We start from the raw sequence: 12,782 nt of genomic DNA on the forward strand, positions 1-12,782 counted from the left end.
ATTTGTTCTACCAAAACCCTTAATGCTTTTGAACACTATTATTACACTTCCTTTTAAGATTCTCTGCTCTCTGTCAGACGTGGCTCAGTTGGTGGCATTCTCAGCTGCAATTGAGGTGCAATGGCAAAACTATCAATGTCTGTTGCCATTATTTCACTGAAATGGGCATCAGTCTTGGAAGTTTACGCATAGTCAGAATAAAATCCAGAAGTGGATGTCAGTAATTCTACACTTCTTCAGCAAGCATTTTTTAAACCCCCCGCCCCCCACAAAGTTGCAAATTCAAGTTCCCCTGAAGGGCTAAACACACAAATCCTTGCTGACATTCTAGTGCAGTACTGTACTGTCAGAATTGACCTTTGTCGAATTAGATATTAAATTAAAGCCTACCTGCCCCCTCCAGTGGATATATAAAGATCCTTGGCAGTATTTTGAAGAAGAGTAGGGGTTTTAGCCTCAATATTACAGAAACAGCAGTCAGGTCATTAGGAACTAGCTGTGAGCAAATTGGCTACTATTAACATTAGTGACTCAAAATTACTTCAGTGGCTGTAAAGTGATTTGAAAGGAACTATAAATTATTTCCTTTCTTGGGATAGGATCTTCAGAGGCATTTCTAATACCTAGAGCTTATTGTACTTATTCAATTTAATCAACCCAAAAGGTTAGTGCTAGTGATGTGGAAAGGTGGAAAATGTCAAGAATCATGTTCCTGTAGGAATGATAGGTCAGACAGTGTCAAAGAATGGCAGTCACTGCTGACCTTGAAGAAAGCTGGCCACAAACAGTTAGCATTCTGTACGACCTAAACTTCTAATTTCCTGAAAGCAGTTTACATCTAGCACCAAGTCAAGCGAATCTCCACACAGCAACAGTGATGGTAGCAAGCAGAGACAGTAGCCAGTTGCTGTGAACTATTCTCACAGACAGCAAACCAAGAAGGTGAAACCACTAATTCCCTTTATGTTCATTTAAAACTTCAAATAGGGAAGTGGTTTAAATGGTTTACGATTAGATCAAGGTAGATGCTAAAATAAAGGTAGTTTTACTAACAAGGTATAACTACTGCAAGACCAAGGGTATTAGAATGCAGAGTCTTGACGGTTCATAAATTTCCTGTTAATTACATTCTGTGGGTGTTGCGGGGGCGGGGGGGTTAAAAAATGTTTGCTGAAGAAGTGTAGAATTACTGACATCCACTTCTGGGTTTTATTCTGACTACGCGTAAACTTCCAAGACTGATGCCCATTTCAGTGAATTAATGGCAACAGACATTGATAGTTTTGCCATTGCACCTCAATTGCAGCCTGCTTTGAGGTGTTGAGGCCTGAAGACCAATTTTGGTCACACTGAACTATTAACACAATATAATTTAACAGTTCGATGGTATTCAAGTATTATCAAGTTAGCACTTTCAACTTCCTCACTTCTGTTTGAAACAGATTGGTTCTCCAAGCAGCTGATCGAGGAAGCCCCAGGCTTTCAGTAAAAGCCATTATCGAGATTCAGATTGTGGATATTAACGATAATGCTCCAATTGTTCCTGCACTGAAAGTTGTGAGGGTTTCTGAAAGTAAGTTGGCTTTGACATTAACTATTTATGACAGCGTAAGAAAATAGCTGCATTTTATGAATAGTTATGTTTTATATGAGACTATGGTTCAGCAATTACTTTTTGTGATAATATAAATATTAATATAATATATACCTTCTTATTAATATAATTCTTATTAAGCGTATAAATACTTCAGATTTTCTAACAACATCGTTCTATTTTAATGGAAACAGTACCTATTTTGAATGGGTACATTCCTCTTGTAGTAGAGGAAGGAATGTACTATGATTGTTAAATGTCATGTCTGAATATTCAGCTCATAATCTTTTGATGTTCATGAACAGTGATGTTTTAATAATTACAAGAGACTGTGATTAAGATTGCTGTTATATATAAATGTTGCCATAGAAGAAATAAAGATGTGCCCATATAAGTAAACTTCTGTTTGAGTCAAGTGCCAGTAATTTTAAAATGTTAACTCAAAGATAATGAGTAGGGTCAGTCATAAACATTTAGGTATTGCATATTGGCACAACGGTTAGGCCACTTTTAGAGTATTGCATGCAGTTCTGGCCACCACACTACAAGAAGTACATGGAAGCTTTGAAGAGAACACAAAGAAGGCTCACCAGGACATTGGCTGGCCTTGAGGGTGTTGGCTATGAAGAGAGGTTGAATAAACTAGGATTGTTTTCGTTAGAAAGACGAAGGCTGAGGGGAGACCTAATAGAGGTGTACAAAATTATGAGGGACCTAGATAGGGTGGATAGTCAGAGGCTTTTTCTATAGTGGAAGTGTCAATTACAAGGGAGCACTGGTTCAAAGTGAGAGGGGGAAAGTTTAAAAGAGTTGTGCAGAGAAAGTTTTTTATTCAGAGTGATGGGTGCCTGGAACATGCTGTCAGAGGATGTGGTGGAAGCAGGCACATTAGCAACATTTAAGAGGCATCTAGATGGATATATGAATAGGGAGGGAATAGAGGGATACAGAGTAAAGACACAAGGTATTTTCTTAGTTAGGCCATCAAGATTGACACAGGCTTGCAGGGCCAAAGGGCCTGTTCCTGTGCTGTACTTTTCTTTGTTCTAATAATGCTAATGGAACACTATTTCTAAAACTCAAGGTTCCAGAACAAATCTGAAAATACTAAAATAACATTATTGTTACTTATTCATTGACAGTAAAGATAATGGCTCCCAATATTGACCTGTGGTGCAAATTGTCTAGTGGTAATACAGCGAAACACTTCAAAAATGTCAGATATAGGCACAGCAATCCGTGAAAGAAATGGAATATAGTACTGGGTAATTTTCTTATTTTGTGTGAGAGATACACCCCCACCCACCCCCCTGCCCAGCTGACAGTAATTTATTTATTTTAATGGATTAACAGCTCTATTGTTGTTGCAGACAAATTATTATGCAAGTTCATTTTGTGTTAATTCAATAACATGCCAAATGGTAATTTCTAGACTGATATTTCTGTTGATTATTCTATAGTTCCTATGAGGTATGCATCCTGTGAAATGAGAATGCAAAAGTTCTATTTCAGGGCATTCCTCCAAGTAATTACCCACCCAGGTTCTGACAGGTTCATCATGTCCCTCCCATAGAATGAGCTTGCTTAGGTTTGATGCGAGTGCAACCATTCTATTCTCCTCACAAAAATTGCTTTAGTATTGTATTTATAATGCCCATTGTTCACTCTGTGAGTTTCTACTTTCAATTTAAAGCAACAAAATAATAAAGATCCTTCAAATACATGTTTAATCAGTTTGTAATATGATAGCAGGGATTTACTACTAAAATGCGGTCATGGTTAATTGATTTTTGGTAAATAATTTGTTCTTTTCAGACCTCCAAGTTGGTTCTGTTCTTACACAGATAATGGCCAGTGATATGGATCTAAACCCCATTCTTTCCTATCATTTTACTCATAATGGTAATCCTGAAGGTAAATTTGCTATTAACCACAACACTGGAGTCATCATTTTGACTGAGGCTCTGGACTTTGAAGAACAGCCTGAATACTTGTTGAAGATCAAGGTTTCTGATTCAGTGCATGCAACTGATGCAGATCTACGAGTTTATGTAGTGGATATAAATGACAATCCACCTTTCTTCTCTCAAGACTTGTATCAGGTAGAATACAACATAAATATTTTGAAATACAAAACAGATTTGTGTCATCCCGGGTATAAGTACAGTGTGTTGTATGTTTGTAGAAGTGACATACGTAGGGCAGAATTCTTCTGTTTACAGTCTAAGTGCTCCTGCTAGCAGGAAAACAGAGTTTCACACTGGCATTGGCGGCATCTGTCAGGTGGGATCTGATTAGATCGGGCACTATTTTTAAATGACACCCCTCCCCCAACAAGCCTCTCTGACCAGTGGAGCATCACTGACCTTTCACCAAAGAGGAGTATCCTCCCCTCCAGCACTCAAGTAATGGGTCACCCTCTCAATCCCCTCCTACAGAATGCAAGCATAAGAGTGACCCAATCCCTCCCCCCTTAAGCTTCTTCAGTCCCCGTGCCTTAACAATGCCAATGTTGCACTGCCCCAGCCCTGACACCCTAGCTTTGAACCCCAGTGGGGGCAACAAGGTAAGTCCAGTGGCTGTTTGCCCCTCTGCTGCTGCCAGGCTGCAAATGGAAGATTATCGAAGGGCCCTGTGGGTTGGGTGGGCTTGGGCTGGAGCAAGGGCAGCACGATGGCACAGTAGTAGTACTGCTGCCTCACAGTGCCAGGGACTTGGGTTCAATTCCAGCCTCGGATCACTGTCTGTGCAGTTTGCACATTCTCCCTGTGTCTGCATGGGTTTCCTCTGGGTGCTCCAGTTTCTTCCCACAATCCAAAAATGTGCAGGCTAGGTTTCTGGGCATGTGCACTTAGGGCAGTGCCAGGTAACACAGGCTGGCATTGCCAGGATGCCCATGCCCAGGTGGTACAACCCCGTCTCCCACTGCTGCCCAACACCTTGGGAGCCCTGATTGCCCCCTCTCCCTTCACTCTGGTGGAGTCTCCTGCTAGTTCCCTGAACATGGGGAGCTACTCTAAACCCTGCCAGAATTAAGTACTCCTGATGGGGTGGGAGATGCTATCGGGCCTGGCAAGTTCCATGTCGTGCCTGATGATATGCAAAATATATTTAAAATATATTTTTAAAAATTCAAATACTTATCTCTCTTCCCACCAGTTTCCAGTGCAGTCTCAACTGCAATTGTTTTCTGGCTCTGAGAGACACGCATGTGTTCCCAGAGCACGCGCAAATCCCAGGAAAAAGCCTACATGTGATTCTACTGACCGGGCCAGCCAGAAGGATTGCAGGTCACGATGGGAGAATCAGGCCCTACATTCCTTTTTATCTATTTACTCTATATCTGTCCCAATCAATGGGTGAACCATTAAAATTCTAGTATAGTCAATTTTCACCTACTCATTGTAATCTGGTTGCAAATGTAATCTTAGGATATAAAGATTCCTGACAAGGCCAAAATTTATTGCTCATCCCTAGTTGCCCTTGAGAAGGAGGTATTGGGCCACCTTGAACCGCTGCAGTCTGAGTGACTACTGTAAAAGGGATGTTAGGTAAGAAGTTTCAGGAAGTTCACTCTTATTAAATGATAGGTATTATGGGGTACAGTTTCTGCTGAGATTCCCGAATCTTCCACTTATTAGGACAGAAGTTAGCCAGGAACCCACACTGTAATCTGTTATCTTCCACTGAATCATGTTAATCCTCTGACCGATTTTGTTTATCAGATACCCCAGCCAGGCAGATGCAGAGTACAGTTGATAATTTGCCTGTCTATGGAATCTGTTACTTGAGATTGAAATTGTTCCTCTTGACTTTAGATTATCCTGCACGCTAATGAGCTTGTCTGAGGTTGATTCTGGCTGATCAAATCATGCAAGTTTACCAGTATGTTGTATCATTTTGGTGTCTTCTAAGTTTTGACTGTGCTAGGTTTCTCGTACACTGTCTAGATTTGTGTATGCTGGATACTTTGTCGGAACTTAGGAGTTGATAGATGAAAAATGACTTGAGATCCATCTAGTTCGCCTTTCTCTTTCCTAAAGGGGAAGAGCGCATATGCTTTATCAGTCAGATAGAAACTCTGTCTGTGTAGATTTGTTGGTGGCGGAGATTCAGAAATTGAGGAGTTTCTGTGCGTGTCAGATACACGGTTGACCTTGTTATTTTAGTGACCTTAGTAATAGACAACAAACCCACTTGATAAAGTAAATCAGTTATAGAATATTTCAGTTTGAGGGAGGAGGGAATGAGAACAATTGGCTTGCTTAAGCATGTATGATTTTCACCAGTTGCGAGGTTGACTTATCCTGAGTCCCTCCTGTTTGAAGGAACCTGATAGCAAGTTGAATATGGGTGACAATAGATGTGGGATGTTTGAGTTTCATTTGAAGTGTACAAGTGAGTGAGACAAAGCTACTGAATGACTGTGTTATTTAACAGTTATTAAATTGAAACATTTTTCTATCTTCTACAATAATCTGTTCTGATGGAAAAATAACTGATTTTAAAATAAATATTGGTACTGTCCTGGCGTCCATTAAATTTTAAAATAAGCAGAATGTACTTCAGTAAATAATCACAGAAAAATGTCTGCTACAAGTAAGATTTTTTGAAAGTGAACCCTATAGCTGTAGAAACAATTTAGTTTAAAAAAAAAGTACCTAATCTATGACATTATTATTACTGTTATAACTGAGGAAACTCAGTAGGTGGTAACTTATTGAAGTAAATCATGGAATGACGTTGGTCACATAATAAAATTAAACTCCAAAATAATAAGAGGTTTTTTTTCCCTTTCAAGGCAAAACAATGAAAGAGGTGCAGTAATACAGTAGCAGAGCGTAGAAGAAGACCATAGTCTATAAATTGCAGTTCAAAAATCTGTACTTGTATCAGTAACTATGCTCTTTCTTAATAATTTCACATAGCTTTCTATTAATCTGTACAAGAATTGGCTTTCTGACTATCTGTTGTTTCAGATTACATTACCTGAACTCTCCCCAGTCAATACCTACCTTCTGACTGTATCTGCCACAGATAAAGATTCAGGAGTGAATGGAAGAGTTTCATTTAGAATCCTTCCAGAGACTACTGCGGCGTTTTATATTAATGCTGAAAGTGGTAAGATAATAAGTTAAGAGCCGATCGAACACTCATCATATTAATTGATCATATAGCCAGAAAACGTGGGCTATGGCAATAATTTTGGTATCCAAAATCCAGCTCAGTGACCTGCAGCAATGCAGTACTGTTCTATGCAACAATGCTGTAAGTTCAGAAGGTCTAAACAGATAGTATTAAAAGTAATATATTGAGATATATTACGCAGACATTAACCTGTTTTGCTATTATTTTTAATAGTGACAACAGATCGCCTTTATGTTTTGTGTTTAATTCTAATTTTGATGTTTAGGATACATAGAAGTATTCATTTTGTGGCATGTGAGGACTCCAGTTTCGCCCCAGCTTTATAGGGTATGGTGTACGCAATTCTAAAGAAGGCAGCAAACCTTTGGTTTCCAGGAATGTGAAGCCATGGTTAATATTTATGGCCAGATCTCATCTCTAAGTGTTTCTGGAGTCCTGCCAGAAACTGCCCAGACCCATTACCTGGCTGAAGAATGGGAGCTGGAACTTGGACAATTGAAGTGGTGGGGGCCTTAGACAGGTATCTGTGGGAGCTGACAACAGACCAGGCTTAAAACTTTCTTCTGAAGTCCAGAGTAAGGGAACTGTTGTTGTTCCTAGCTCACTTGGAAACATATGTTTTAAAGAAAACCCTTTCTGAACCTTTACTGACCCACAACCCAACTCATAGCAGGTTTGACTTGATGGGGAGCCAGGGACTGACATTCTAGATGAGGGTCCTATGACATTGTCAGACCTGATGTGCTTATTTAACAAGGAAGTCACTGCTTTTCTCTGGGTGTTAACTTTGCTTTTCTTTTTGGATTTTAGGTGCAATATTTACCAAGACTGTTCACTATACAACTTACAACTCTGTGGTGCAGCTTCTGGTAGAAGCTAAGGATGGTGGCAATCCTGCGCTGACTAGCATTACACTAGTGGAGATACAAATTCAGGATATCAATAATAATGCTCCTCAATTCACACAAGCAGGTTATAATATCAGTGTTAATGAAGAGACAGCAGCTGGGATCACTCTGTTGTTCTTTTCAGCAGTAGACCAAGACTGGACCCGTGAGAATTCTTACATTGACTACGCTATTATTGGAGGCAATGAACAAAACAGATTCCACATTGAGAACTCCGTGATTCAAACAGAGAATCAGTATAGTATGGTAGGCAAACTGGTATTAACAAATGTAGTAGACAGAGAATTTACTAACAGCTATAGTTTGGTTGTGTGTGCGTCTGATCGAGGAAACCCACCGCTTAATTCAACCACAATTATGTCAATAACTGTACTTGATTTCAATGATAATCCTCCAGTTTTCAACAGTTTAGAATACCATATCGAAGTTCTAGAAAGCACCCCTGTAAAACATAAACTTATTCAAGTCTCTGCTTATGATCGTGACCAGGGAGTAAATGCAGATATCAAATACAGTATAATTTCGGGAAATGAGGAAGAAATTTTTAGATTGGATCCTAAAACTGGTTTTATAGAATTAAAGCTACCTCTTGACTATGAAGACATAGCAAAATTCACATTAACTATCCAAGCAGTTGATGACAGTACTACTCATCAAAATATGGCTATTTCAGTCCTTTATATTAATGTATTGGATGACAATGATAATGTTCCTTATTTTGTATTTCCTACACTGAATTGCACAGTCAGTGAAAATGAGCCTGTCTATACATCAGTGTGTGCAGTTCATGCACTCGATTATGACGATGGTCCCTTTGGTTATGTGACATACTCTATTCTGACATTGTCTTGGACTGACTATTCTACATATACCAATTGGAATAATTTTATTATTGATCCAATTACTGGTGGGATCTACACCAAACAATTAATTGATTATGAACAACAACAGAAATGCATATTTATAGTTGAGGCAAAGGATAAAGGTAATGCAACAGCAACTATAACAGTTCAAGTGGACATTCACGGTATTGATGAATATGAGCCCACTTTTACCCAAGAACGGTATTATTTTACTCTTCCTGAGCACGTGGAGGTCGGTCAAAAAGCTGGACAAGTGACTGCTGTAGATAAAGATGCAGGAATGGATGGATTGGTGCTTTTCTCATTTCTGCAGCCTTGTCCTTACTTTTCTCTGAACCAAACAAGTGGAGTTATTTATGTTTCAGGTTCTGTTCACAAAATTAAAGGCAGTTACAAGGGAGAAGAAATAATTGAGTTAATGATTAGAGCCAGTAGTCCTTTATTGGGATCTAGATCAGCTATTAGTATTGTTGCAATTAATATTTCTCAGTCATTCGATGCCTTGGTTGATAAGTCAACTGACAGCCTCACTTTAAGTCTCTCTATCTCATTTGTCATTTTCCTGCTCTTTTCTGTGTGCTTTGGTGGCCTACTGTGTAGATATAAAAGAAAAGATAAAAATAATTCAAGTTCGAGAAATCTGAATAGAAGACTTCCAATAATATCTACTATTATTAACCATCTGAATCATCCAGTAGTATCATTAGGTCATCAGAATGTCAATGCTAATCAGCTTGGAAAGACTCTCGATAGTTCACTGGAAAAGCTGAGTTTACGGGACATTCCTATGAAGAAGTCATTCCATTCTCCCAGACATTCAGATTCAAGTGGGCGAGGCTCTGCAGAAGAGGAAACTGCTGAAGATGGAGAAATTATAATGATCAATGCAAATCAGTTTTGCAGAGGTGAGCATGGTTGGACATCCACTGTTCTGGATTCAGAGAGCCCCAGGGAGTCAGATTATCCGCCTTGTCAATTATGTAAAAACAGTGTCACGGATGCAATCATCTGTAGAGAAAATGTAGATAGTATATATAACCTAAAGAACGTACAGGCAGAGGAAAGTTACAATGTGAATTTTGTTGATTGTTTTTCAAAGAATATTCAGAATACAAGTGTTGAGAAAAGTAGTATCATGGTGGACAATACTAAAGATCACATAGTTATAGTGAATGGGCAGACTTCATTGATAGGATCCCGCACTTCTCTCATTTTCAAACAAGACAAAATACAAAACAACTCCAATTGTGATTATATACTTACCTGGAAACCTGGATTTCAACCTTTTGCCTCTGTCTTTACCAAGATTGCAAAACTGAAAGATGAAAGTCTACAAAAACATATCATAAAAAAGGAATCAAAATCTATTATCCCACCCCCATTGATGACATCAGTTCCACAGCAAGGCATTAGGGTTGTCCCTCCACAAATGCCAATCATAAGATTTAATCCATCATTCTCACAATATTCAGACCTATCCCTTGTCAATAATACATGCAACACTTCAGCTGTGACACCAGATTTCTCCCCATCTTTTCCTGTGCAAACATCTTTGGCTTCTAATACTTTAGATAAAGGGTTATCTGAACTTACCTTAAAGCAGTCCTTACACAAGCAAAAAGTAGAAGAGGAAATACAGATACAGAATCATTAACATTTTAGACTGATGTGATTATATACCTGCTTTTAAAGTAAATATAGATATGTGAAGCTATGACTGTAAGCTTGTTAATTTTTTGTAGGTGAAGCATTGTCAAGCCTATTTCAAAAAGAGAAACAAACTCAAAATTGGGTGTGAATTATAGGGATGAGTTACTAAATGATTATTTGTAAAGTAATTTTATTCACTTAACTGCTTACCTGCTTTAATTGTTGTATCAAGTTCACCAGCAAACAAACAAGGAACGCAAATAGATTGCAATTCCAGGACTATAAAAATTATCCACAATTGTCATGAATAACTAGAAGTGCATTTATGTGATTTATTTTATTATAATACACATATAGTGAGAACAACAGATCTTTCAACACAGGCTATGATACACCAAATCGTTAGCAATTTCACTCTTAGTATCTGGGAATCTTTTGTCCATCAGCATTGCCATTACTTTCATTTTACCAAAAAAGAGAAAGAACTTTCCTCAGAGGTATATTTTGATGATTCCACAGGCAGGGAGGGGGCTGGCGGGGCCCAAAAATACCAGCATGTCAGTATTGAAATGTTGTTCCTGGCAGTTCACTTGCGTGGGGCAGTGATCCCATCCATCTTTATCCCGTCCATGATTAAGGCTAATTACAGTTATTAAAGTTGCTCATTCTGATTTTGTAAAGAGAGAGGTTGAAGTTTTCAGCACACATACAGATTGCATGAATTGTTCTTTGCTGACCAGCTTGAAGGGAGACATGTGCCAAACAGGCAAGTCAGTCATAGCACCCCCCGAGAACCTCCCTGACCCATTGAGAGGGTCAGTATAGTAGAAGGGAATTCAGCCTTGGAAGCGAGGTGCTTTTGGTACTGCACAGTGGAAGTGACAGTGGACAGTCAGCACTTTGGCATTGAATGGGAGCATCACCCTCTGTAATCATGGGTGACTAAGAGCAGGAAGCAAGGCCGCCAATTACAGTAGGATTGCCACCTGTCCAAATGGAAGACTGTCAAATATTGGGTCCAGTAGTGGCCGGGGACATCATCCTCAATAGGAACCCCCAGTGACAGGAGGGCATGATAGGTGAAAGAAGACCAGAAAGGTAACAGAGACAAGGTCCTTAACACAAGATCCAGTGGTGAAGACAGAGCTACCTGGAGATGACCAAAACCCACTGCCACCAGAGACTGTCTCTCCAGACAGAAAGTGAGGTGGAAGTATCCCAACTAAAAAGATGATAAAAGATCCCAATGTAACAGATTGTATTTCTGTAGAAGAGGTCAACAAAGGGAGTGACAACCATTGAGAGAGAGGGAAGGGAGACACACACTTGGGTGGCGGGGTGGGGGGGGGGGGGGGGTGCCGGCCGGTAGCATTGTGAGGCTTGGGGATGGGTAGAGACTCTGGGGCCAAAGATGGAATGGATAGAAAGCAGGAGCATTAGGGTAGGAGGGGCTGGAGATAGAGGGCGAGACCTGGAAGGAAGACACAGGTGAGGGTGGGCGCATGAGATCCAGGGGTAGAGGAAAGCAAGGCTGAGGCCAAGACCAGGGAGTGGAAGTTGGGATTGATGTCCTGAATAATAGTTAATAATTAAGGCCATGAAGAGCTAATGGAAAATAAACATATTTCATTCAAGGGGAGATGAGCCTTATACAATGTGAGGGGGTTTGTCACCCAAATTTGCTGCAACCTACATGAATATATAAAATCATTTAAAAGTTTTACAAAGTACTTTAAAAACACTTCCATATTTATGTGATGTGTTATATGTTACATAATGGACAAACTGATGATGTTATGCCAAATGTTACTGTGCTGCTTTATTTTGTTTTTGCTAGCATCTGGAGTCACATTAATTTTCAAGAGTTATTTATATAGTGTATATATATATATCTGTTCTTGGGATGTGACCAGTGTTGCAAGGCCAACTTTTGTTGCTCATTCCTACCTGCTCCTCAGAAGGTGATGGTGAGTTAAAATGGTGCTGCCTCCGTTGTGTGGAAAAGCTAATGTTTCTACCCACTTAAAATCTAATAATACCACCCATTTGAAATGTCCTAGAAGCATTTTAAGTTCTTTTTGCATTTTTCATAATTGGATTGGAGTGAGACGGAGAGACAGTGAAAGATGGGGTGCCAGGGAGAGGAGAGAGAGACTAGGAGAGGGATAGTGAGAGACGGGGGAGGAAGAGACTGAAAGGGAGAGTGGAAGAGACTGGAGACAAAGTTGGAGAGTGATGAGAGAAAAATATTGGGGAAGAGGAGGAATAGATATGGGGAAAGAGATAGGGTTAAAGGAGAGAAGTGGAGTGTGAAAAGACTGGAGTGAGAGAGTGGCAGATAGAAGAAAGTGGCTGAGAGATATAGACAAATGAGAATCATGGGCAATTGAAAGATACTGAATATCTAATTGCAGTAAATCCACATTCAATAAGTACTTTCTGAAAGATTCAAGCAATTCCACCACATCAACCTCCTCTGCCTTTTCAAACCAAATTTCTTGGTTAAATTGATGATTTTGCATTGAGTTTGGGGGCAACATCATCAAATCCCCATCCTATTCGTATGTGCCAACATAGTTTCATTCCATAAAACAGCAATATTGACAATACCCTTGAGGA

At 39.5% G+C, this 12,782-nt stretch overlaps 1 protein-coding gene across 1 annotated transcript in view; it reads left to right on the forward strand.

Annotated features, from left to right (window-relative positions):
- The window catches only part of dchs2 (dachsous cadherin-related 2), a 94,839-nt gene extending 83,363 nt beyond the window's left edge, over positions 1-11,476 (forward strand). Inside the window, exons 15-18 of the mRNA XM_080186033.1 lie at positions 1,443-1,573; positions 3,410-3,696; positions 6,574-6,715; positions 7,553-11,476. Coding sequence (XP_080042159.1) covers positions 1,443-1,573; positions 3,410-3,696; positions 6,574-6,715; positions 7,553-10,167 — 3,175 coding nt within the window. The 3' untranslated portion in view covers positions 10,168-11,476. The remainder of the gene's footprint in view (positions 1-1,442; positions 1,574-3,409; positions 3,697-6,573; positions 6,716-7,552) is intronic.
- The last annotated feature ends 1,306 nt before the right edge of the window (positions 11,477-12,782 follow it).

This window comes from Carcharhinus amblyrhynchos, chromosome 1 (genome assembly GCF_965287045.1).
Source record: "Carcharhinus amblyrhynchos chromosome 1, sCarAmb.v2.hapA, whole genome shotgun sequence".
NCBI lineage: Eukaryota > Metazoa > Chordata > Chondrichthyes > Carcharhiniformes > Carcharhinidae > Carcharhinus > Carcharhinus amblyrhynchos.